At 45.4% G+C, this 26,845-nt stretch overlaps 1 protein-coding gene and 1 non-coding gene across 2 annotated transcripts in view; one reads left to right on the top strand and one right to left on the bottom strand.

Moving 5' to 3' along the window:
• Scimp (SLP adaptor and CSK interacting membrane protein) overlaps positions 1 to 25,519 on the top strand; it is a 35,544-nt gene extending 10,025 nt beyond the window's left edge. Inside the window, exons 2-5 of the mRNA XM_070001390.1 lie at positions 8,556 to 8,679; positions 11,545 to 11,608; positions 16,420 to 16,493; positions 24,632 to 25,519. Of these exons, the coding sequence (XP_069857491.1) occupies positions 8,556 to 8,679; positions 11,545 to 11,608; positions 16,420 to 16,493; positions 24,632 to 24,837 (468 nt within the window). The 3' untranslated portion in view covers positions 24,838 to 25,519. The remainder of the gene's footprint in view (positions 1 to 8,555; positions 8,680 to 11,544; positions 11,609 to 16,419; positions 16,494 to 24,631) is intronic.
• Positions 5,784 to 5,890, bottom strand: LOC138813354 (U6 spliceosomal RNA). Its single transcript, XR_011367755.1, has one exon. It is a non-coding gene; the product is annotated as a U6 spliceosomal RNA (small nuclear RNA).
• Positions 25,520 to 26,845: the final 1,326 nt, after the last annotated feature.

Here is a 26,845-nt window from a genome sequence, read left to right as displayed (position 1 = left end):
TGTCGGTCGTGGAGCTTGAACTCTGGGCCTGGGCGCTGTCCCTCAGCTCTTCAGCTCAAGGCGAGCACTCTACCACTTGAGCTACAGCGCCACTTCCGGTTTTCTGGTGGTTTTATTGGAGATAGGAGTCTCACGGTCTCTCCTGCCCTGGCTGGGTTTGAACCGCGATCCTCAGATCTCAGCCTCCTGAGTAGCTAGGATTACAGGCGTGAGCCACCAGCGCCCGGCTCATTTCTCTTATGAACACAACTTATTTATTGGTTTTATGCCCTGGGACTAGGGATGATTCCCAGCTTGGGGGTTTGACCAGTTCTGGTCAGGTTCTACCTCTTATCTAGACAGGATCTTGGCCCCCACTTTGGCTCCTGAGTCTGAGTCCTTGTGACCCCTTCCTAGCTCCTCAGTCTCTTGCTAGCAGTTTGTTTTTTTTTTTTACTCTTGTGGAGCAGTATCTTCCTCTACCCCATGTTTGCTTTGTAGCTAGACACCCCCCTCCCCACCCCACCCATGATGCTCCACAACTAGGGCCAAGTAGCATCAGGCACCATATTCTGGTCAAATCACAGATCTTCACTAACTTTTGTCTCCTTTTCCTTCCTGAGATATCACTAAGATGGCAAAAAGTTAAAATAATAATAATAATAATAAATGTATAAACCTTAGCTTCTCAAACCTTAGCTTCTTATCTGATAATCATGGGCTGAAGATAGCCTGGGCAGAAAAAAAGTCCATGAGACTCTTATCTCCAATTAACCAGCAAAATGCCAGAAGTAGAGGTGTGGTTCAAGTGGTAGAGCACCAGCCTTGAGTGAAAAAGCTAAGTGACAGTGCCCAGTCCCTGAGTTCAAGCCACAGTACCAGTCCCAAAACAAACAAACAAATGCTTTTACAAAATGTAATAATGTACAATCTAATGGAAGTACTTTAACTAAAGAGCACCATCATCTCATGAAGGTCTGAAGTCTTTTGTATCTTTAACTCTCTCAGGAAGCCTACATCTGAATTCCCAGAACTTGTGAACATGGTATTCATGGTAAAGGGGAATTAGGTTGCAGACAGTATTAAGATTGCTAATCAGCTGACTCTGAGGGAGGGAAATTATTCTGAGTGAACTAAGGGGCCTAATGTAATCACAAGAGCCCTAACACAGGAGAGAAGGAAGTAGTGGAGGAGCAGCAGAAGGGAAGTATGACATTGGAAGAAAGGCCAGAGAATGTAACAGTGCTGGCTTTGAACATGGTCATGAGCCAAGGAATATGAATGACATCTAGAAGCCAAAAGACTAGGAAATGGGGCCTGGTGCTTTGGTTCACACCTGTAATCTACTGTAAGCTACTCAGAAGGCTGAGATCTGATGATCGCAACTTAAAGCCAGTCTACATGGGAACATCTATATAAGGCACTTATCCCCAATTAACCACCAGAAAACTGGAAGTGGAGCTGTGCCTCAAAGTGGTAGAGCCCTATCCTTGAGCAAGAAAAGCTCAGAGACAGCACACTGAGTTCAAGCCCCACAACCGATTTAAAAAAAAAAAAAAAGACAATGACAAAATAATGGCATTTGCAGGGAAATGGATGGCGCTAGAAGGAATCATGTTGAGCGAGGTAAGCCAAGAGCAAAGAGACAAACAGTACATGGTCTCCCTGATAAGTGGATGCTAAATCCAAAATGTTAGGTGATACGACAAAATTAACAGGACTTAAGAAACAAAGAACTCCCACTCATCTGGTCGAACCACTACTAAATATCCCCATCCTGCTGATCACATGTATGGTGTATATGTGTACACTGTTATATGTTATAGACTGTGATAGACAATTTTCTCCAGGAAAGTTAGAATGAACTTGTGACTTTTTTGTGACTTTAAATGAGCATCATTATTCCACAATACTGTGAAATTTGGGAAATTATGTAATCACTTAATCACAATTAAAAAAAAAGAGAACCTCGGGGAAGGTAGGGAGGGAAGGGATGGTAGGGGGAAAACAATGGAGGCGGTAACAATGCTCAATAGGAAGCGTACTCATTACCTTGCTCATGTAACTGTAACCCTCTGTATAGTATCTTTACAATAAAAAAATTTTAAAAAAGACTAGGAAATGCATTCTCCCAGAAAGCTTCCAGAAAGACACAACCCTGCCAACACTTGGATTTTAGCATTATAAGCATTATATTTATATTATACTGAAGTTGAAATTCAGGGCCTCTATCTGCTAGGCAGGTTATCAAACAAATGAGCAATGCCCCAGCTCTTTCTTGCTTTAATTTTTTTTGGGGGGTTTGGTCGGTTGTAGGGCTTGAACTCAGGGACTGGGCACTGTCCCCACGCATTTTGGCTAAAAGCTAGAACCCTACCACTTATGCCACAGCCCCACTTATATTTTTCTGGTGGTTAATTGGGGATAAGGATCTCAGGAACTTAACTGCCTGGACTGGCAGATCTCAGATCTCAGCCTTGTAAGTAGCTATGATTATAGGCATGAGCCACCAGCACCTGGCTCTTTAATTATATTTTAGGGAAGTGGCGCTGTGGCTCAAGTGGTAGAGCGCTTGCCTTGAGCTGAAGAGATCAGGGACAGTACTCAGGCCAAGTTCAAGCCCCATGACTGACAAAAAATAATAATTATTATATTTTAGGTATGGTCTTGAGGTTTTTTTGCCCAGGGCCAACCTCAATGCATAGTTTTCCTACCTATCGCTCCTGAGTAGCTGACAGACATGAACTATGACTCCTAGATTATTGAGATGGGGAAGTTTCACTAACTTTTTACCCAAGTTACCCTCAAACTTTGATCCTCAAAGTCTATCTCCTAAGCAGCTCTGATTACAGTCCTGGTCTACCGTGCTCAGTTAGATTTTTTTTTTGGGTCCAGTCGTGGGGCCTGAACTCTGGGCCTGGCGCTGTCCCTCAGCTCTTCAGCTCAAGGCTAGCGCTCTACCACTTGAGCCACAGCGCCACCTCCGGCTTTTTTTCTTTTTGCTTATGTGGTGCTGAGGAATCGAACCCAGGGCCTCAGGCATGCAAGGCAAGCGCTCTATCACTGAGCCATCTTCCCAACCCAGTTAGATTTTTTTTTTTTTGTTAGCATCAGTTAGTAGTACCAGGGTAGGATTTGTTGGTTTGGGTTTTGTTTTGTTTGTTTTTTCAAAGAGATCAAAGTCCCACTATGTTAACTCAGGCTAGCCCCAAAATTCCTAGGCTTGAGCAACCCTTTCCTCTCCAGGCCCCCAGGCACACACCCCTGATGGCTTGAGTATGTTTCTGTCATTGTACAGTTAGAGCAGCACCTAGGAAATGAACACAGCTGGATTATGACAAGTGCTGCTGATAGGACACACCCTTTGAAGTCCTGAAGTCATGGGGTGGGGATCAAGGGTAGAGTGAAGGAACTTCCCCAGAGATATTTCAGTCCAATTTCAAAACTTTGTAATTTACATTTTTTTGGCGGGGGTGGAGGGTGGGGGGAAGGGGGTGGGGGGTGGGTACAAGGGGAAGCAGTTGGGCTTGAACTCAGGGCCTGGATTCTGTCCTTTAACTTTTCCGCTCAAGATTGGCACTCTATCACTTGCCCCACGGTTCTGCTTCTAGCTTTTTGGTGGCTTCAAACTGTCATCTTCAGAGCTCAGCCTCCTAAGTAGCTAGGATTATAGGCATGAGCTACCAGCATCTGGGTAAATCCAGTGTTCTTTTGATCTCATTGGGCCCTGGGAAAGCAAGGAGAGCCATTTGTAATCTACCCTGTTTTTTCTCATTTTCTTTCTTCTTTCTTTCTTTCTTTCTTTCTTTCTTTCTTTCTTTCTTTCTTTCTTTCTTTCTTTCTTTCTTTCTTTCTTCCTTCCTTTCTTTTTTTTTTTTTTTGGGGGGTCTGGTTGTGGGGCCTGAACTCTGGGCCTGGGCGCTGTCCCTCAGCTCTTCAGCTCAAGGCTAGCGCTCTACCTCTTGAGCCACAGCGCCACTTCTGGCTTTTTTCTTTTTGCTTATGGGAAGCTGAGGAATCGAATCCAGGGCCTCATGCATACAAGGCAAGCACTCTACCACTGAGCCACCTTCCCAGCCCCTCTTTCTTTTGTTCTTTCTTTTCTTTTCTTTCTTTCTTTCTTTCTTTCTTTCTTTCTTTCTTTCTTTCTTTCTTTCTTTTCTTTCTCTTTCTTTCTTTCTTTCTCTCCTCTTCTCTCTCTCCCTCTCTCCTCCCTTTCTTCTTTCTCTCTCTCTCTGTCTCTGTCTGTCTGTCTGTCTGTCTGTCTGTCTGTCTGTCTGTCTCTCTCTCTCTCTCTCTCTCTCTCTCTCTCTCTCTCTCAGCAGTACTAGGGTTTGACCTCAGGGCTCAGGTTCTGTCCCTGAGCTTCTTTACTCAAGGCTAATCCTTTACCACTTGAGCCAAAGCTCCACTTCCAGCTTTTTTTGGTAGTTAATTGGAGATAAGAGTCTCACAGCCCCACTTACGGTTTTCTGGTAGTTAACTGGAGATAAGAATCTCAGGGACTGCCGGGCGCTGGTGGCTCATGCCTGTAATCCTAGCTACTCAGGAGGCTGAGATCTGAGGATCTTGGTTCAAAGCCAGCCAGGGCAGGAAAGACCGTGAGACTCCTATCTCCAATAAACCACCAGAAAACCGGAAGTGGCGCTGTAGCTCAAGTGGTAGAGCGCTCGCCTTGAGCTGAAGAGCTGAGGGACAGCGCCCAGGCCCAGAGTTCAAGCCCCACGACCGACAAAAAAAAAAAAAAAAAAGAATCTCAGGGACTTTCCTGCCTGGGCTGGCTTTGAACCTCAGTCCTCAGATCTCAGCCTTCTGAGTAGACAACAGGTATGAGCCACTAGCATCTAGCTTTTTTTTTTTTTAATCCATGGTTCTTCTTTCTCTATTGTTCTCTATTGCTCACCCTGGAAAAATAGTCTGCAGTGAAACATTTGTTATGTGCATGAATGAGTGTCCACTGGCTAAATGGTGACGTAGGAAGTTGATTCTCCTGTGACCACAATGCCAGGAGAGCTGCAAGAATGCCTCAGGAATCATTTTTACTTTCACAAATGAACTGACCAGGAGCCAATTCCATGAACAAAGTCAGCCCAGTCCTCAAAGGCTTCCTCTAGTCCTGGAGGCATTTCCTGTTCGTCTGTCCTGCAGCCTGCTCCTCTGTCACTTAAAACCTGGCATCAACCAATCTCTCTGTCTTATGTCCTCCCTCACTTGGAATACCACTGCACCCAGGCCATTCTATCACCAGGACCTGTTCCTACAAGCTGCTCTGTGCTGTGCAGTTTCACTGATGGTTTGATGGTAACAAATTACAACACATCATAATTTAGGCAATTAGAGTGAAAATATAGAACTGGGTGCCAGTGGCTCACGCCTGTAATCCCAGCTCCTCAGGAGGCTGAGATCTGAGGATCATAGTTTGAAGCCAGCCCAAGCAGGAAAGTCCAAGAGATTCTTTTTTTTTTTAATTTATTTATTTTTTATTGTGGAAATACTGTACAGAAGGGTTACAATTACATGGACAAGATAATGAGTACATTTCTTATCAAGCATTGTAGCCTCCTTCTTTGTTTCCCCTTCCCATCCCTTCCCATCCTCCCCCCACTCCCCCCACCCAACCCTCCCCCCCCCACACCAAAGTTGTAAAGTTCGTTTTGGACATAACGACTTGTACGTCTCATTGTGGCAATGGGTCCACCTGTATCCCTATTTAAACGATTTGTTTTTTCCCTTCCCCTCCACAAATTATAACAACATCAAATACAGTGAAAGCAGGGGTTATACTGTGGGGGAGGGACATACAAAAAAATATGGAACACTTCATGAATTTGTGTGTCATCCTTGCGCAAGGGCCATGCTAATCTTCTCTGTATCGTTCCAATTTTAGTATATGTGCTGCCAAAGCGAACACAAGAGATTCTTATATCCAACAAATTACCAAAATCCAAACTGTGTCTCATGAGGCCTTCAGCAAAAATGCTAAGCTAGTACTGGCACACACACACACACACACACACACACACACACACACACACACACACACACACACACACACACACACACAAAAGAACAAATATTATTCATGTGCTTTATAAATACACTGGTCATTTTCCACTATGGGGTCTTTCTAACTATGCTCAGACTTGCTGCCGCCGCCTCCTCCTCCCCCCTCCTCCTCCCCTCCCCCTTTCCCTCCTCCTCCTCCTCTTCCTTTTCCTTCTTCTTCTTCATCTGGGGCTTAAAATCAGGGCCTGGGTGCTATCCCTGAGCATTTTTGCTCAAGGCTAGTGCTTCACCACTTTGTACCACAGCACCACTTCTGGCTTTCTGGTGGTTAATTGGAGATGAGAGTCTCACGAACTTTCCTGCTTAGACTGGCTTTGAACTGTGATCCTGAGATCTCAGCATCCTGAGTAGCTAGGATTACAGGCATGAGCCACCAGCACCTGTCATGATTTGTTCTGTGTTGCTAGACTTGCCTCCTCTCTACTCTGCCAGCCTTCAAATTTCTGATACCTCTTCTTAGGAACACTAACCCAGTGTGCTCTGCATTGTCGGCTTGGCCTCCTGACCAGGCCACACTCAGAGATCCGTTGTCTTGGTCCGTTGTCTATTAGTATATCAGAACAATAGCTGAATAATTTCTAAAGAAAACACATTTGTTTATGTTTTTTTGATACTTGGGTTTGAACTCAGGATTTCATGTTTTTTGTTTTTTGGTCGGTCGTGGGGCCTGAACTCTGGGCCTGGGCGCTGTCCCTCAGCTCTTCAGCTCAAGGCTAGCACTCTACCACTTGAGCTACAGCACCACTTCCGGCTTTTTTCTGCTTATGTGGTGCTGAGGAATCGAACCCAGGGCCTCATGCATGCAAGGCAAGCACTCAGGATTTCATGTTTGCTGCTGCTTTATCACTTGAGCCATGCATTAGCCCTGTTTTTCACTATTTATTTTTAGGATAAGGTCTTGGTTCCTGTGCAGGCAAAGCACCCAACCATTATCTGCCCATTTTAGGCTTTCCCATGGTTGCTAGGACAGGCACACACCACCATGTCCAGATTTCCTCCACCAGATGGAATTTTGAGAAATTTTCTGTTCAAGCTGGCCTCTAACAGTGCTTCTCCTCCTCTCACCCTCCCAAGTAGCTAGAATCACAAAACATTTCTGAAGCCTGGAAAGCCCAAAGTTAGATGGCTATATCTGGGGTCTGGTGGTGGGGCCTGAACTCTGGGCCTGGATCCTGTCCCTCGGCTCTTCAGCTCAAGGCTAGCGCTCTACCACTTGAGCCACAGCGCCACTTCTGGCTTTTTTTTTTCTTTTTTCTTTTTGTTTATGTGGTGCCCAGGGCCTCAGGCATGCAAGGCAAGCACTCTACCACTGAGCCACCTTCCCAGCCCCAGATGGCTATATCTGATGAGAGCCTTTTGCTACTTCAACTCATGGCAGGAAGGGAACTGGATGCATGCAGAAAAGAAGCAAGTCTTGTGATAAACAGTCTTGCAAGAGCAACAGTTCACTCACATGAGATAGATCCCTCATAACCCAATTGTCTCTTTAAAGGCTCACTGACTGTCAACACTATGACATAGGGACCACTACTCCTCAATTCTATGACATGAGGACCAAGCCTCATTTCATAGTCAAACCTAGAGTGTCCACCTAGGTATTTTTGTAGCCTCCCCCTGCTCCCCTTCAAAAATTAAAAGCTTGCTCATAGTTATAAGCATAACTACTCAGGAGACAGATCTGAGGATCAGGAATTCAAGTCAGCCCAGGCAGGAAAGTCTGTGAAACTCTTATCTTCAATGAACTACCAATAAGCCAGAAGTGGAGCTGTGGCTCAAGTGGTAGAGTATTGAGCAAAAAACTTTAGGGACATCACCTAGGCCCTCAGTTCAACTTCCAGCAAAGATAAACAAACAAACAAACAAACAAATAAATGCTAGGGAGTGGGGAGCTGGTGGCTCAAACCTATACTCCTAGCTAATTAGGAGGCTAAGAACGAAAACCTAAGAATTATGGTTTGTAGCTAATCTGGGTAGAAAAGTCTGTGAGACTCTTATCTCCAAATAACCACCAAGAAAGTCTGAAATAGATTTGTCGCTCAAGTGGTAGAGTGCTAACCTTGAGTGAAAAAGCTAAGGAACAGCACCCAGATCTGAGTTCAAGCCTCAGGACTATCTTAACAACAACTACTACTACTACTACAATAATAATAATAAAATGCTCTCAGAATTCTCTCTCTCTTGAGTTACATACCGCAAAAAGTGTCATCAATTATGGCTTTTATCAGTACTCTTCCTCTCCATAGCAATTTTGCAATGTAAGAAAGAGCAATGGTCATATATCTGCTCTGTGAAGTGCCTGGTAGGCACTCAATCATAAATCCATCCTCACACACCCCTGTGAAGTAGCAGGAGGCGTTCTTCCCATGTCACGTGTCTTGCCTGAGGTCTCCTCCCTGCTGACGCCCGGCTTCCACTGTGAGCCTCTAAGCAGCTGTGGTAGGAACCATCCCCTGTCTCATTCCAGGCTGCTGAGCACTCATACCTCTGGCTTCTGTCTCCATTCCTCCTAGGATCCCACTGCAATGACCTGGTGGAAGGACTATTTCTGGATCATTTTAGCTGTGGCCATCATTGTTGTCTCCTTGATTCTGGGCCTTATCCTGTTTTGTGTCTGTAGGTGGCAGCTTCGACAAGGTAATGGCCATTCCACCTGGAGAAAGGGGTCATCAGGGTGTCACACACAGCTCCTGTAGGGCAAGAAGATTCATTCTGGCCTGTCTGACCTAAACTCTGGACTAAGCATCAAGCACTCTGGAATTGAGGCCTAGCTCTGCCACTAACTTAGGGCCCTGCTCTTCGGTTCTCCTGTTTACATTGTAAGCAGGAAGAGGTTAAATAATATCTAAAGAGTTTGTTGGCTGAGAAGGTTTGAGAAATGGCAGAATCTGTCAATGCACTATGTGCCCAGGTGCTTTCTCTCTATGTGGCATTCTGCCTCTGGGGCTTGAGAGAAAATACATGGTATAAACTCAAAACTGTCCATACCAGTGAGGTTTTGGGGGTTTTTTTTGGTTTTTGTTTTCATTTGTGGGGGGCTTGAATTTTGGGCCTGGGCGCTGTCCCTCAGCTCTTCAGCTCAAGGCAAGCGCTCTACCACTTGAGCCACAGTGTCACTTCCAGCTTTTTCTGCTTATGTGGTGCTGAGGAATCAAACCCAAGGCCTCATCTATACAAGGCAAGCGCTCTACCACTGAGCTACCTTCTCAGCCCTATACCAGTGAGTTTTGTTAGATTTTAATTAGGCAACCAAAAAGGGACTATCATGTAGTCTCTGGGCAGAGAGAAAAGTTTATTCTGAACTGCCCACCCCAGCATCACTTGGAGAAGGGAAGGGCAGCTGCCCAGCCCAGGTTTAACTAGGGAAAGGGCAGGGAGAAGGTGTGGCCAGGTAGGGGTAAGGTGGGGCCAGGTGAGGGAAGGTGTGGCCACACCTGGGCAGGAAGAAGGTGTTGCTATGCCAGTTGCAGAAGTGACCTTAGAGCCTGGGAAGCTCCCAGGGTCCAAAGAGGGAGTGACCTCAGAGAAGGGGGAGGTAACTGTCTCCAGTGGTACCAGTCACCTGGGCCGCACAGTTACTGGGTAGAGCCTAAACAAGACCCACACAGGGTTCTTCTCAGGCAGACCTTACAGGTCTGGCTACCATGATCCCCTTCTCCAAGACCACATTCTGAATTTTCCTATACTAATTAGAGGTCTTGGCAATCCTCTGATATCAAGTGACCACCTCAGGATCAATCAACACTAACTTTAGATTGTGTACAAGTAGGTTTTCTGCCTTGCAGTTCATCTCCAAAAAAGTCCTGATTTCAATGTATGTGGTCTTGAAACTCTTATCTAAAGGTTCTTAGAAAACACCCTAAGCCAGGAGTCTACCTGGAGATAGTGCTATGTGAGACACATTCCCCCTCTGAGCACCCTGTGCAGTGTCCACCAGTGAACAGGCCACTCTCCTCCCTGGCATCACAATCCTACTCAACCCAGTGCCAACAGGTCCTAGATACACAAGAAGCAAAAGCTTTTCTTTTCATTCTTCATAATCATTTTAGATATGAATCCATAAAGATATATTATAATATATTAGATATATGCTATTGCATGATATATATTGGCTATTATACATCCATGTGTATATACTATATATCTTATTTTATATAATATCGACTATATGTAATAACATTATCTATAATAATATATATTCAGAGGGAAAGTTGGGTAGTGATTGATCACATTTGTAATCCAGCTGCTCAGGAGGCTGAGATCTGAGGATCATGGTTTGAAAACAACCTGAACAGAAAAATCCATAAACCTTTTCTCTCCAATTAACCACCAATAAAGCTGGCAGTGGAACTTTGGCTCAAATGACAGAGAGCCCGGCTCTGGGAAAGCACCCAGGTCCTGAGTTCAAGCCTTAGTTCTGGAACAAAACATATATTCCAGAGAGACACAGATCTTTATAGAGGCACCAATGGAGCTCAGCTGCGTTGAGATTTCAGCTCATTGTTCTTTCCCTTCTGCCCCCTTAAAACAATCAGTGCTATGTGCTTACCAGTTGAACTTCTTCATTCAACGCTGGCCCTCTACCACTCAAGCCACAGCTTCATTTCTGGCTTTCTGATGGCTGACTGCTTGGAGATAAGACTCAGATTTGTCTGCCTGGGATAGTTTTGAACCTTGATTCTCAGATCTCAGCCTCCTGGATTGCTAGGATGCCACCAGTGCCTTGCTTAACATAATTTAATACAAAAAGTATACTCTAAAACCCAGTACTTGTATATTTAATATACACGAATGAAAAACAGTGCATTGTGGGCTCCTACACTTCTCTATCCATTTGCCTTTGTAAAATTTTTCTTTCTTAGCTACAGATAAAAGTATGATCCTAACCTAAAAACCTTACCTGCCCTCTTTTATCTCACATTAGCAAGCAAATTGTAATAAATAAAAGTATATGGCCGGGGCTGGGAAGGTGGCTCAGTGGTAGAGTGCTTGCCTTGCATGCCTGAGGCCCTGGGTTTGATTCCTCAGCACCACATAAGCAAAAAGGAAAAAGCCGGAAGTGGTGCTGTGGCTCAAGTGGTAGAGCGCTAGCCTTGAGCTGAAGAGCTGAGGGACAGCGCCCAGGCCCAGAGTTCAGGCCCCACAACCGGACCCCCCCCCCCCAAAAAAAAAGTATATGGCCAACACATTCAAGCTTATAAATTGCTTTTCCTATTCTTTATCTCATTCCTGAGTGACCATCAAGTGTCAGGCATAGTGCACAGGCGTGAAGACGCAGCCCCCACCTTCTCTGTTGCTGGGTGCCAGAAGCTTCTGGTTTGGTAGCCTGGGTTCAGTGCCAGTTCCACCACTGGTCAGTTCTGTATTCTGTCCTGTTCCCTCCTGGCAGTTCATCTTCCAGATACCCTGGACCTACTTGATCTCTGAAAACTTCCAAACTCTGAAATTACAACTTTTGCTAATTCATCCTAAATTTATATGCTGTCTCTCTCCCTCTATTAGGTAAGAAATGGGAAATTGCCAAGTCTTTGAGCCAGAACCAAGGAGATGAAGAAAAGATGTATGAGTAAGTTGAGGGAGAAGTTTCTGAAACCCTTCCCTTCCTACAGAGCCAAGAAATGTGCTCACCCGCCCCATGTTAAGGCAGAAATCTCAGGGCATTGAAAGCACAGATCCACTCTCTGCTGTTCAAACCCTTTGTCAGATCTATTTTGACAGCTGTCACCAATTGGGCTCTTCCCTTCCCTTCTCTTCCCTCTCTCTCTCTCTCTCTCTCTCTCTCTCTCTCTCTCTCTCTCTCTCTCTCTCTCTCTCTCTCTCTCTCTCTCTCTCTCTCTTACTTTTCTTTCTGTTTTTGTGCTGGTACTAGGGCTTGAACTCAAGGTCTTGGCACTGTCCCCTAGCTTTTTTGTTCAAGGTCAATGCTCTACCAACTTGAATCACAGCTTCACTTTGGGCTTTTTGTTGGTTAACTGCAGGTAAGAGTTCATGGGCATCCTTGTCTAGGCTGTGAACATCAACCTCAGATCTCAGCCTCCTGAGTAGCTAGAATTTACAAGTGTGAGCCACCAGTGCTTAGCCACACCTGTTTTCTTTAAGTAGACTACAAATATAGCCCTCTGAAAGCTGTTGTACTAAACAAAAATATGACATCCGCTTGACTTTTGCGTTTGAGATATATTTGGAGCTTTATGATTGCTGTTTCTGGGGGGGGGGGGGAGTTCCAAGGCCACTCTCCAGGCTCAATCGTTCACTAAAAGGCCTCAGGGGACCCAGTGGTCATTATACTCCCAGCTACAGTTTAAAATGGTAAAAGTAGACTAGAATCAGTAAAGGAAAAGTGGGATGGTTGGAATCATGGAGAACCCAGGCCCAACCACCATTGGTTCTCTGAGATACCATAAATACTTCCCTCAACAATATGGGACAACACATTCAGAGCATCAACCACTAGAGAAGCTCCCCTGGCCCTTGATGTGCAGGTGCACAGAAGGTTAGCTAGGTAATCAAGGAGTTCGTGTGACTAGCCTTAGTTAACCAGTGGCAAGTTGACACAGTGGAGCTCAGAGTCCCAGTCAACAAATGCAGGTGTCCACCATAAATCAACTCACCAGCATATACTATCTGGAGTGGCCCAAGACCCCAGGTATGTAGAGCTGTATTTATGAAGGAGGATAGCACAGAGCTTCCACATGATCACCAGGAGCCAATCAAGAGCCAGGCCTTTGTCTGAGTTATACACACTATATGAAACACAAATCTATACTTTTCTTTTTTGCCAGTCCTGGGGCTTGAACTCAGGGCCTGGGCACTGTCCCTGAGCTTCTTTTGCTCAAGACTAGCACTCTACCACTTGAGCCGCAGTGCCACTTTAAGCTTTTTTCTGTTTATGTGGTAGTAAGGAATCAAACCCAGGGCTTCATGCGTGCTAGAGAAGCATTTAACCACAAAGCCACATCCCCAGCCCTCAAATCTACAATTTCTAAACTGGATGTTATTATTGGCTCAAAGAAAATTCCTTCCTCTCCATTTTTCTCTCTTTAAGGATTAAGACAAATATGTCAGATAGATGACCAAAATAATGCCTTTATGAAGAACAAAACTGGCAGTTCCGTTAAGATATTTCATTGAAGAATAATATGAACGTAGAAAAATACAACCAGAGCCAGGTACCAGTGGCTCATGCCTGTAAACAGCTACAAAAGAGGCTAATTTCTGAGAAATATTGTTTGAAGCCAGCTTTGACAGAAAAGTCCAGGACACTCTTCTCACCAATGAACAACGAAAAAGCTGGAAGTGGAGACACGGTTCAAGTGGTAGAGAACCAGCCATAAGCAAAAAAGCTAAAAGATAGCATCCATGCCCTAAGTTTCAGCTCCAGCATTGGCACCAAAAAAAAAAAAAAAAAACAAATGAAAGAAAAATAGAAAAGAGAAAGAAGGAAGGCACTGGTGTCTCATACCTGTAACCCTAGCTACTCAGGAAGCTGAGATCTGAGGATCACAGTTCAAAGCCAGCTGGAGAAGAATAGTTCATGAGAGTCTTTTCTCCAATTAACCACCAGAAAACCAGAAGTGGCGCTATGGCTCAAGTGGTAGAGCACTAGCCTTTAGCTGAAGAGATGAGGGACAGTACCCAGGCCCAGAGTTCAGGTCCCATGACTGGCAAAAAAAATAAAAATAAAAAAGAGAGAGTGTGTGTGTGGGAATGAAGGATGGAAGACAGAAGGAAGGAGGGAAGGAAGGGAGGAAGTGGAGGAAGGGAGAAGGGAGGAAGGGTAGAAAGGGAAGGAAGGGAGGGAGGAAGAGAGGAAGGGAAGAAGGAAGGTAGGAAGAAAGGAAGGGAGAGAGGGAGGGAGAGAGGGAAGAAGGGAGGGAGGGAGGGAGAGAGGGAGGAAGGAAGGAAGGGAGGGAGGGAGGAAGGGAGAGGGGAGGAAGGAAGGAAGGGAGGAAGAGAGGGAGGGAAGGGGATGAAGGAAGGAAGGAAGGAAGGAAGGAAGGAAGGAAGGAAGGACAGAAGGAAGGAACAGAGGGAGAAAGAAAGGGAAGGAAGGAAAGAAAAGAATGCACCCAGAAACTCCACAACTCCACAGACTTCCACAGAATATGCCCAGGAAGCTAGCACCCAGGTCAAGACCTAGATATTACTAATACCTTTGATGCTTACCTTACACAGGCATTTACTTGAGATACTACCTAGATTTAGTGATGTCACAAAGTACCAGTCGGGAGTTCTTGTTACTGGGGTTTCTGTCCTTTAAATGCATGGAAGCATTCAGGATGGATTGTTTACTGTCTGGCAAGTTTTGCTTGACATTGCTTTTCTTGGTGCTAGAGATTGAACTCAGGACTCACATACGCTATGCAAATGCTCTATGCTAAGCTGCATCCCCAACCTTGACATTGTTGTGTATAGGTGGCTGCTGGGTCATTTTCATTGCTGGAAGTAGACTACTGTATTGCTAGTGGGCATTTGGGTAGTGTCATGGTTAATTGTATGTGACTCTGTCTCTCTGGAGAACCTGAGCTAAGACAGGTCGTATCCAGTTTGGGGCTTATGTTAGGTTCTGTTACTGTTCAGATTGCCAGCTTCCAGACAAGAAGAGGTTTGTTTTGGCTTATCATCTGGAAGTTCCTGTCTGAGACCAGCTGACTCGGTGGCTTTTGGCCAGCATACCACATCAGGGAGCTCATGACAGAGCAAAACTGCTCACCTCTTCATGGCCAGAGGGGAAAAAAAAAAGCCAGGTGCCAGTGGCTCACTCCTGTTAGCTTAGCTACTCAGGAGGCTGAGATCTGAGGATCACAGTTCAAAGTCAGTCTGGGCAGGAAAGTCCCTGAGACTCTTATCTCCAATAAACCACCAGAAAACTGGAAGTGGCGCTGTGGCTCATGTGGTAGAGCGCTAGCCTTGAGCTGAAGAGCTGAGGGACAGAGCCCAGGCCCAGAGTTCAAGCCCCACGACCAACAACAACAACAAAAAAAAAAAAAAAGGAGGAGGAGGAGGGAAGGAGAGAGGGAGGGAGGGAGGAAGGGGGAGAAGGAGGATTGTTGGAGTTGTATAATCCCCTGTATAGACACTCTTTCCCACGAGCCCCTCTCTTTATTATTTTTTTTTTGGTCAGTCATGGGACTTGAACCCAGGGCCTGGGCTCTGTCCCTGAGCTCTTTTGTTCAAGGCTAGCACTCTACCACTTTGAGCCCCAGCTCCACTTCTGGTTTTCTGGTGGTTTATTGGAGATAAGAGTCTCATGGACTTTCCTGCCCTAAGCTGGCTTTAAACTAAGATCCTTTGCTCTCAGCCTCCTGAATAGCTAGGATTACTGGTGCCCACTAGCCACTGGTGCCCAGACCCTATCTCTTAATGTTATGCATCACTTCCCAAAAGTGACAAGCTGAACCTTTAGGGATATTTAACATCCATGACAGCAAGGCTGTTATGAAAGCTCCTCTGAACATTCTAGTTCATGCCTCTGTCTATCTGTCTGTGTGTGCACACGCACACGCACGTGCATGTAGTTACTAGGGCTTGAACTGAGCATCTCTCACTCTTACTTAGTTTTTTCACTCAAAGCTGGCACATTATCACTTGAGCCACCCTTGTGGGTCTTTGCTGGCTAGAGATAAGAATCTCAGATTTGTCTGTCCAGACTGGCTTCAAACCAGGATCCTCAGATCTTACTCTTCTGAGTTAGCTAGGATTGCAGTGAGCTACCCTGCCTGGCTACAGTTCATATCTTCTGGGAACATGCACAAATATCTCACCAAGGTAGATAGAGATTCCATAACAGGATGGCTGTCTTGAGTGTGTTAATATTCAACATCAGAAGTAAATCTACCTTGCAAGTTGAAATATGCCAAGAGTATCTCTCCCTTTTCTTTTCTTTTTTTTTGGGGGGGGGGCGGGGTCGGGTCGTGGGGCACTCTGGGCCTGGGCGCTGGCCCTCAGCTCTTCAGCTCAAGGCTAGCGCTCTACCACTTGAGCCACAGCGCCACTACCGGCTTTTTTCTTTTTGCTTATGTGGTGCTGAGGAATTGAACCCAGGGCCTCAGGCATGCAAGGCAAGCGCTCTACCACTGAGCCACCTTCCCAGCCCTATCTCTCTCTTTTCTAATGTAGCTTGGGGGAACACTGAAAGGCACTCTATATTCTAAATTATAACATGCCAACTCCCTGACAATGCTACAACCCAGAGGAAAAGAATTCTTTCGGATGGAAATTACACACTAGATATAGGACCTGAAGGAAATGATTCTGGTTTATGGAGACTGAGATTTGAAGGTTTAGTGCACTTCATATTCCTTGATTTTTTTTTATAAGCCTGTTGACAGTAAAGTGGAGCCAAACCTAACCCTGATTTCTTCTCTTTCTCTCTAGAAATGTTTTTGAACAGTCACCAGGCCTGATACCTCCTCTGCCACCCAGGGGTTCCCTGTCTCCAGGAGACTCCAGTAAGTACAATTTGTTAGTAACACTTTTATTCAAGGTGAGATCATTTTATGTAGCTGTCTCAAGCTGCCATAACAAAAATACCATAGGCTAGATAGCTTAAAGAAGAGAAAAACTCTTTTCTCATTGTTCTGGAGACTGGAAGTCTGAGAACAGGGTGTTTTTCAATTGGTTTCTGGGAAGAGCTCTGTCCCTGGCTTGGAGAGTCTACAGATTGCTCCTTTTTGCTGTGTTCTCATGGAGCTTACCTTAGTGCATCCAAGCTGAAGAAGAAAGCCGGCTCACATTACCATAGTCTATTCTGTCTCTGTCTTTCTGACTCTATCTTCTGTCGTTCTCTTTCTTTCATAGGAAGTTGCTATGTAGCCCAGGCTGGCCTTCAACTCTATATCTTCTGGTCTCCGTTTTCCAAGTGCTAGAATAATAGGCAAAGAGAAACCACATCTAACTTGGGATGTCTCTTCTTATAAAGAATCCCCACCATAGGCTGGGAATGTGGCTCAGTGGTAGAGTGCTTGTCTAACATACATGAAGCCCTGGGTTTGATTCCTCAGTACCACATAAACAGAAAAAACTGGAAGTGGTGGTGTGGCCCACGTGGTAGAGTGCTAACCTTGAGCAAAAGAAGCTCAGTGACAGAGCCCAGGCCCTGAGTTCAAGCCTCAGGACTGGCAAAAAAAGAAAAAAAAAAGAATCCCTACCATATCTATTGGGACTGAGCTCTACACTTCTGACCATACCCAGGGTTAGGGCTTCATGTAGGAATGTACACAGGATCAAGTACTCTCTACAACAACAGGATTTGTATGGACAGCATTTTGCTCAAAATAGACCAACAAATTTAAATGGCACAAAATAGATACCAATGTCTTGCTATCCTGAGGTAAATGTGAAAGTTCATGCTCAAATCCCAGCTTGGGAAATAAATAAAAACAAACTTGGAAGCTGGGTACCAGTGGTTCATGTCTGTAATCCTAGCTACTCAGAAGCCTGAGATCTAAGGATTGTGGTTTGAAGCCAGAATGAAGGAAATCTGTGCGATTTTTTGTTTGTTTTTTTCTTGTCAGTCATAGGTCTTGAACTCAGGGTTGGGTGCTGTCCCTGAGCTTTTGTGCTCAGGTCTAGTGCTCTACCATTTTGGGCCACAGCACCACTTCCTGTTTGGGGATGGTTAATGGAGACAAGAGTCTCACATACTTTCCTGCCCAGGCTGGCTTCGAACCTTGATACTCAGATCTCAGCCTCCTGAGTAACCAGGATTATAGGCATGAACCACCAATGGCACCCAGCTCTGTGAGAGTCTTTATCTCCAATTAATCACCAAAAAAAAAAAAAAAAAGCAAAAAGTGGAGTCATGGCTCAAGAAGTGGTAGGATGCTAGACTTGAGCAAAAAGCTGAGGGACAGTGCCCAGGCCCTGAGTTAAAGCCCCAGGATCAGCACAAACAAAAAAAGAAAAGGAGAAAAAGAAAGAGCTCACCAAATTTAAATGGTGCAAAATAGATAGCAATGTTCCCAATGTCCTGAATGTGAAAAAGTCCATGCTCCAAACCCAGCTTGGAGCATAAATATAAAGAAACTTGGGCCTTTTACCTTGACACTCTTTCCTGTCAAAATAATCTACTTGGTTTCTTTTCCTGGAATGTTTTGCCTTAAGCTTTTTGCATTGTTATGCCAAGGTCGCAGGACCCCCACCAAGAAGATCACCGAAAGTCAGACTCTACAGCTGTTTTAATTAAATGGGCTGCAGCTCGTCCTACACTCCGACACAGCGGAGCCTAGGAGGAGAGCCTGAGCTAAGGATTTGCAGGTCTTATAAAGGCACACAACCAACCATGTGTTTGGATTACCACCATGTGTTGCTTTGCTAGACAGAAACAAGCAAAAAGTGGTCACTGCCTCAAACTTTAACCTTTCATCTCCACCCCCCCCCCCCCCCCCCCCCCCCGCCTTGACTTATGGTCCTGAGCCACAGTCTTGTGGCTCTGGCCCAAAACTAAACTCTAACAGCTCTTGATCTTGAATGAGTATACCAATAACAATCAGTCCATTTTTCTTTTCTTGAGGCATATGCGAAGTGGTTGGGTAGGATGCTTAGAGACTTCCCATGTTTCCCCATGGTCATCCAGGGCAAAGGGGTCAGCTGGTCTGGTGTGGGAGCAGTGGATCCAAGCAGCAATAACATCCACCTTAAGGGCAGTAGGTGTAGCCAGTAGCATCATAAAAGGTCCCTTCCACCGTGGTTCCAGAGATCTCAAGTTCTCAAATTGTGTCTACGAACAAACATCCAGTCCCCTGGTTTAAACAAATGGGGGGAGGGGGGAAGGAATAGAAGCAGAATCATATAATGCTCTAAGCTGGGGCCACATACTCTTATGCACCAGCTGTAAATAGTCAAGCTTACACAGAAATTCAGTATCATCCAAATCAGCAAGCAATTCAGTCTGAAGGCTAGGGATGATGGGTGGGGGGTGTCCATACATTATTTCAAAAGGAGTAAAGCCAAGCCAATAGGGTGAATTTCTTTTTTGGGGGGGGGTCCGGTCGTGGTGTCTGAACTCTGGGCCTGGGCGCTGTCCCTCAGCTCTTCAGCTCAAGGCTAGCGCTCTATGCTTGAGCCACAGTGCCACTTCCAGCTTTTTTTCTTTTTTGCTTATGTGGTGCTGAGGAATCGAACCCAGGGCCTCATGCATGCAAGGCAAGTGCTCTACCACTGAGCCACCTGGGTGAATTTCTTATTCTAAACAAGGCAAAAGGAAGGAGAGATACCCAGTCTGCCAATTTAGTTAAGGTCTCTTTTAGAGTCCGATTCATTCTTTCTACCTTCCCTGAACTCTGGGGTCTATGAGCACATTGCAATTTCCAATCTGTCCCCAGTGCTGCAGCTATTCCCTGACTTACTTTTGAGATGAAGGCCAGTCCATTGTCCGCCCTGATGGTGGATGGGAAGCCATACCTGGGTAAGATTTCTTCCAGGATCTTCTTAGCCACAACGTTCACAGTCTCATGCTTTGTTAGGTAGGCTTCAACCCATCCTGAAAAGGTGTCTACAAAAACTAGCAAATATTTAGTTCCAATTTTCCAGTTTTAATTTCTGTGAAGTCTTCTTCCCAATACACCCCTAGCCTATCTCCACGGAGGCCAGCTCCTTTTGTAACCAGTTGATTGGGGGCATTGGTGAGCTGACAGGCTTTACAATTTTTAACAATGTCCTCAATGAGTTGATTTCCTTGCCTAAATTTTACTTCTGAGTGTCAGAGCAAGTCCTGCATTCTTCAGATTCCCATGTGAGAGACCCGATGGATTCTCTTAAGAATCCCCTTGCCCAATCTTTGTGGCAAGATAAGTTTCCCCTCACCAGTCTTTGTTTCCTTCTCTGTCCGGGGGTTTATAGGCCATGGGAATTTTCTTTATCCACTCCAAGTCTTCTTGGTTGTACTGAGGCTCAGGAGGTAAAGCTCGTGGCCCTGGGTCTACTAGAGTCAGTACTTCTGCTCTGGGCTGGAGGGCCGCCTCCTTAGCTGCCTGATCAGCCAATTTATTTCCTTTGGTTATAGAATCAGTTCCCTTTTAATGGCCAGGGCAGTGCATAATTTGCTGGTTCCCAGATGAGGCTTAAAATTTCTTGTTTGTTTTTAATAGTCCCTCCCTGCATGGACATGCACAGTGGCAAAAGCATACCGACTGTCCATGTAAATGTTTAGTCTCTTCCCTTTTCCCATTTGTAGGGCTTTTGTTAGTGCCACTAGTTCTGCTCTTTGTGCAGACATTTCCTGGGGGAGTGCTTCTGCCCACACTAGTTCAGTGTCCCTGGTGACTACTGCACCCACGTACTTTTTTCCATCTTGAATGAAACTGCTGCCGTCTGTGAACCAGGTATGCTCAGCATGCGGTAGTGGCGAGTCCAACAAGTCTAGCCTCTTTTCCTTGGCCCAGTCTCTCTTTTCATGCTCAATTTCATGTTCTCTGTCCTTCCTTTCCTGTCTTTGCTCCTCTGTCTCTCTCTTATTGTAAACCTTTTCTATTGCGGTTACTAGATCCTTAATAGATTTTTCACCAAATCTGTCTAGAGCCTGCAACTTTTGCTTTATGTCTGGTGAGGGAAACATAATCATCTGAGCTGACTCTTGGGTCTCAAGATCATATGGGGTATATTGACTAAAAGCTTCCATGAGCCACTCAAGATAAGCTGCCAGACTTTCACTTCCTCCGTCTAACATCATAAACTTTGGCCATATTAGTACCATATTAGTAGTAGGTAGTAGGTCGGCAAGCCACCGCCTTGAGACCTGCCAACAGAGCCTGGCGGTAGACAAGGAGTCGCTCCTTACCTTCAACCATATTGCACTCCCATGTTGGTCGGATCTCAGGAAAATAGGCACCGATCAAGGCAGGATCAGTGATGGGTGCTCCTGTGGGGCCAGGGATATGTTTCCGGGCCACCTCTTGGATACAGACCGTATCTCTTCGGTGGTAAAAAGGACCTGACTGCAATCATCCCAAGTGGGCTGATGAGTAAAGAGAATAGTTTCAAGCAAACGAATTAAATCTTGGGGTTTCTCAGAAAAGGGGGCATTTTGGGTGCACCAATTGTATAGATCACTGGTAGAAAATGGCCAATATTGGAGTTGCTGTTGACCATCCGCATCCACCGGACCTTCATAAGGGAAAAACAGCTGCATTAGAAGAGGGTTTGATACCACGGTGTCGTTGAGTGACTGGCCCCTCAGAAACTTTCTTTTTTTTTTTTTTTGGTCCAGTCATGGGGCCTGAACTCGGGGCCTGGGCGCTGTCCCTCAGCTCTTCAGCTCAAGGCTAGCGCTCTACCACTTGAGCCACAGCGCCACTCCCAGCTTTTTTCTTTTTTCTTATGTGGTGCTGAGGAATCGAACCCAGGGCCTCAGGCATGCAAGGCAAGCATTCTACCACTGAGCCACCTTCCCAGCCCTGGCCCCTCAGAAACTTTAAGGGCAGGAGCAAGGGTTCTATAGCTCCCTCCTCCTCTTGATCATTCTCAGGTATGCAAAAGGAACCTGGGAAGGGGAGTATGGGGGAGGAAACATTTCTTCTTCCAAATTATCTCCCTGAAAAACCAGGGGGTACCTTTTCTTTTCCTCTTCTCAGTTTCTTTTTGTAAGTCTAGGGGGCTAGATGGAGTGGTGCCCATGGTTTCCAGTCCCGTCAGTCATTCAGTCCAAAAAACAATAAACAGTAAAAACAAGACACATGCAGGCCTGACAGTTACACAAAAAAGCTTACGAAGTGGAGATCTCCCAAATTGGTCCGCTGACTCCTGTCATTGCGGGGTTCCATACCCACGCCCCACAGCAGAAGGAGCAGACCCACAGTGGGCGAGTTGGGCCTGGGTTAGGAGGCCCTCTTGGTCAGTTCCAGCCCAACATGGTTTCAAGGACCCCTGCCCCACACAGTAGGGTTCCAAGGACCTTCCCCCCCCCTCGCTCCACACGGCAGGGTTACCCCCGCCTCACAAGAGGATCTGGGACATCTCCCAGTTCCTCCAGGGTTGTCGTGCAAGCGCGTCTGCTTCCACAACCCTTTACAAATCAGAGCGGCCTTCCTCACAAGGGAAAATGAAAGTAAAACAGACAAACGACAGGACAAGACAAATTAACAAAGACAGCGCTGTTTTACCTTTGGAGTCTGAGGTCTCGGGGGTCTTTGTAGGGTATCCCGGATGAGCCCCCACTAATATGTTATGCCAAGATCACAGGACCCACCAAGAAGACCACCGAGAGTCAGACTCTACAGCTGTTTTATTTAAATGGGCTGCAGCTCGGGCTTCATCCTACCCTCCGACACAGTGGAGCCTAGGAGGAGAGCCCCAGCTAAGGATTTGCAGGTCTAATAAAGTCACACAATCAACCAGGTGTTTGGATTACCACCACGTGTTGCTTTGCTAGACAGAAACAAGCAACAAGTGGTTACTTTAACCTTTCAGCATTGCTGTCTATGCCTCCTTTTTCAGGGACCAAATGCCCCCAAAGAGGTCCCCTTCTCCTCTCCCTATCTAATGCTCTTCTCCTTTATTTAACTCATGGAAGTTACCAAAAACACTCTTAGTTTGATATTAATTTTTTCCCATTTCTTGGCATTCATTTTGTTATTATTAAATTTATGCATTATCTATTTCTTCCATTGGATTACAAACTGGGAAAAACAGAAGCTTTTTTTTTTGTCTTCGTCACCACATAGGCTCACACAACAGCACCTGGAGTGGTAGACACTTAGCAAAAATCTTTTGATTGGATATATACCAACCATTAGCTAACATTTATTAAGTCTGCACTGTGTGTTGGTCCCTTGCTAAGGGCTTGTCTCATTTAATCCTCATGACTCCAGGAGGCAGATACATTATAATTCCAACAGTTGAGGACAGTGAAACACAGGAAAGTTAAGTGACTTACCCATGACCACAAAACTAGCAACTGGTGGAGCTTGGACAGAAACTCATTTGTTCGTCCTTCTTTCCTTCCTTCCTTCCTTCCTTCTTTCCTTCCTTCCTTCCTTCCTTCTTTCCTTCCTTCCTTCCTTCCTTCCTTCCTTCCTTCCTTCCTTCCTTTCTTTCTCTCTCTCTCTTTCTTTCTCTCTCTCTTTCCTTCTCTCTCTCTCTCTTTCTTTCTCCCTTCCCTCCTTCCTTCCTTTCTTTTTTTCTTCTTTCTTTTCATGATAGTACTGGCTTTGAACTCAGGGCCTGGTCCTTGTCCCTTAGCTTTTTTGCTCAAGGCTGGCACTCTACCACTTGAGTCACGCCTCCACTTCCAGATTTTTGCTGATTAGGTGGAGATAGGAGTCTCACATGCTTTTGGGGGGTGGGGGCTGGGTTGGTTTTGAACTACAGTCCTCAGATCTCAACCTCCTAAGTAGCTAGGATTAAGGGTATGCACCACAGGCTCCTAGCTAAGAACTCATTTCCATAGGAAATGAAAATGGCAGTAGGTTTGTTTTGTTTTGGCGGTAAAGAGGGGATTGTAAAGGCAATTCTAATTCTTAGTGCAGATGTACCTGAGCTATTTCATCAGTACACTCGTTCATTTCCCATTAGTATAACAAAATACCTGAGGGTGGGAGAAAGAAAGAAGGAAGGAAAGAAAGAAAGAAAGAAAGAAAGAAAGAAAGAAAGAAAGAAAGAAAGAAAGAAAGAAAGGAAGGAAGGAAGGAAGGAGGGAAGGAAGAAAGGAAGAAAGAAGAGAGAAAGAAAGAGAGAAAAGAAAAGAAGGAGAAAGATTAGTTTAACTGGTTTGGGAGGCTGAGAGTCCAAATGGCATGACACAAAAAAGCACAAAGATCCACTTCACTAAACCACATCCTGCTGATAGCATCAAGGCCACAGCTCAAATGAGAGATCATGTGGTAGATCAGATACCAGAGCAAGGTGAGGGACCAGGAAAGATCTACTGTGTCCCATACTTTAAAGCCCCCCCATTAACTTTGCTACACTGGGGACCAACTCTCCACATTTGAGAGAGTCACCCTGAAATCCTATTCAAACCATAGCAACCTCCTTTCTACTGTTTCCTTCCTTCTTAGCAGAGAGATTTCAGTGGGAACAAATTGTGGACAGTCCTAGGAAATAGCCTAAGTTTCTGAAAAGGATGTATCAAACAAGGAAATATGGCTTCTATCTACGACAGGGAAGTACTCATCTAGTAACTGCTCTGGTGTGTTACTTTTCTTTTCTTTTTTTTTTTTTTTTGGGTCCGGTAGTGGGGCCTGAACTCTGGGCCTGAGCACTGTCCCTCAGCTCTTCAGCTCAAGGCTAGCGCTCTACCACTTGAGCCACAGCGCCACTTCCGGCTTTTTTCTTTTTGCTTATGTGGTGCTGAGGAATCGAACCCAGGGCCTCAGGCATGCAAGGCAAGCGCTCTACCACTGAGCCACCTTCCCAGCCCTGGTATGTTATTTTTCAAACACCAGGAGATGCTGTCTGGACAGTACTAGCTAATTATTAGCTGCTCACTCACTTGGAGGTGCCGGTCTTGTCTGTGCCTCTGTAAAATGAGGAACTGACCCCTCAGGAAGTGGGAGGAACCATAAACAATTCAAAGCTCATGCTGAACCACTTGGTCAAAATATATCAACACACAGTGGCTTTGCATATGAAGACCTTTTGTCTATTTCAGCCCTACAGGACTCCGAAAACCAGTCGCCAGCTAAATACACATCAGTGAAGAAATTTAAAAACAAGAAGATCTTTTCTTTCCCTGGTGACATTGAGCCTGAAGATGACTATGATGATGTTGAAATTCCTCCAAATACGGAAAATCATCATTTTAAAACAATCACTTCTTCATGGCAAGCTGAAGAGGTTTCTCACAACACATTCTAAAAACAACCAAGAAGCAAGACACACCTGTAATCCTAGCTACTCAGGAGGCTGAGATCTGAAGATCACAGTTCAAAGCCAGCAAAGGGAAGAAAAATCCATGCAAGTCTTATCTCCAATTAACCAACAAAAAACCAGGAGTGGAGAGCACCAGCCTTGAGTAAAAGCCAAGTGAGAGGATAAGGTCCCTGTGTTCAAGCCTCAGTACTGGCACATACATACACACAGCTCTCACACACACACACACACACACACACACACACACACACACTATCAAGAATGACTGAGCCCAGTACTGGTGGCTTACATCTGTAATCCTAGCTACTTAGGAGGCTGAGATCTGAAGATTGCAGTTCAAAGCCAGCCTGGGCTGGCTTATCTCCAATAAACTACTCAGAAGAGGTACTGTGGCTCAAGTGGTAGATCACTAGCCTTGAGTACAAAGAAGCTCAGGGACAGTGTCCAGACCATGAGTTCAAGCCCAGGACTGGGAAAGAATGAAAGGACGGAAGGAAGCATGGAAGGATGGAAGGAAGGAAGGAAGGAAGAAAGGAAAGAAAGAAAGAGTGGAAGGAAGGAATGAAAGAAAGAGTGAAAGGAAAGAAAGAAAGAAAGAAAGAAAGAAAGAAAGAAAGAAAGAAAGAAAGAAAGAAAGAAAGAAAGGAAGGAAGGAAGGAAGGAAGGAAGGAAGGAAGGAAGGAAGGAAGGAAGGGAGGGAGGGAGGAAGGAAGGGAGGAAAGAAAGGAAAGAAAGAAAGATTGAAAGGAAAGAAAGAAAGAAAGAAAGAAAGAAAGAAAGAAAGAAAGAAAGAAAGAAAGAAAGAAAGAAAGAAAGAAGGAAAGACTGCTTTCCAGCAAGTATCCCAATCCTGATGTCCAGTGATAACTCCATGAAGTTCTATAGGATGAACACACAGATGTGCAGATGACTGCAATCACAGGAAGGACTCAGACTCAGCCCTGAGGACTCAGGCTCAGCCTCTGTCAGACTCAGCCCTGAGGACTCAGGCTCAGCCTCTGTGCTTCGGTCAATCCTGTTTCCATGGACCCCATGCTCAATATTCCCCTTTCTGTTTCCTTGGCATGCATGATTCTAGGTGAACTTCAATCTCGGTATCAGGTTTCCTGCCCCAGCTAGGAGTTTGCCAAGCACCCAGTCTCCTGCCCCTGTCCCTCCAAAGCCGGGCTCAGATGCTGCAGTCAAGGTCACCATGGCATTTTCTTGGGTTACACACACACTCACCACATTTCACTCTAAGGGCTCTTTGTTCTTGTGAAATCTCCCCGACCCACTAACATCCCCAGCCTCAGTGGACATGCTTATATTATCCAAACCATGGGCAGATCATGGGTAGATCAAAAGGTATAGAGAGTAGGCAGGAATGGTTCAACACCAGCACAGATGTATTTGGGAGAAAATTCTGCAGATGGGAGCTTCCACGCCAAAGATAAGAGACTCACTCTGGCTTATTCTACAGCACTGAATAGTGCATGTGTGGAAATGCTAGAGTTAGTCAGTGGGCACTAGGGTGTTTGTAAATCAAAGCACTGGTCTGGAGCCTCAAGCTAAGGACTGCAGACCAGGAGCTGGTGGCTCACACCTTTAATCTTAGCTACTCAGAGGATGAAATCTCAGGATCACAGTTTAAAGCCAGACTGGGCAGGAAAGTCTAGGAGACTTTTTTTTTTTTTTTTTTTTGGCCAGTCCTGGAGCTTGTACTCAGGGCCTGAGCACTATCCCTGAGCTTCTTTTGCTCAAATCTAGCATTCTACCACTTGAGCCACAGTGCCACGTCCAGCTTTTTCTGTGTATGTGGTTCTGAGGAATCGAACCCAGGACTTCATGCATACTAGGCAAGCACTCTACCACTAAGCTTCATTCTTAGCCCTCTATGAGACTCTTATCTCCAATTAACCACTGAAAATGGAACTGTGGTTCAAGTGGTAGAGCACCAGCCTTGAGTGAAGAAAAGTAAGGGATAGTGCCCAGGCCCTATGTTCCATCTCTACCC

The sequence above is a fragment of the Dipodomys merriami genome, unplaced genomic scaffold, assembly GCF_024711535.1.
Source record: "Dipodomys merriami isolate MVZ:Mamm:240054 unplaced genomic scaffold, mDipMer1.0.p SCAF_59, whole genome shotgun sequence".
NCBI lineage: Eukaryota > Metazoa > Chordata > Mammalia > Rodentia > Heteromyidae > Dipodomys > Dipodomys merriami.
The sequence above is the reverse complement of the archived record's forward strand: the minus strand, read 5'-3'. Positions and strand labels throughout refer to the sequence as shown.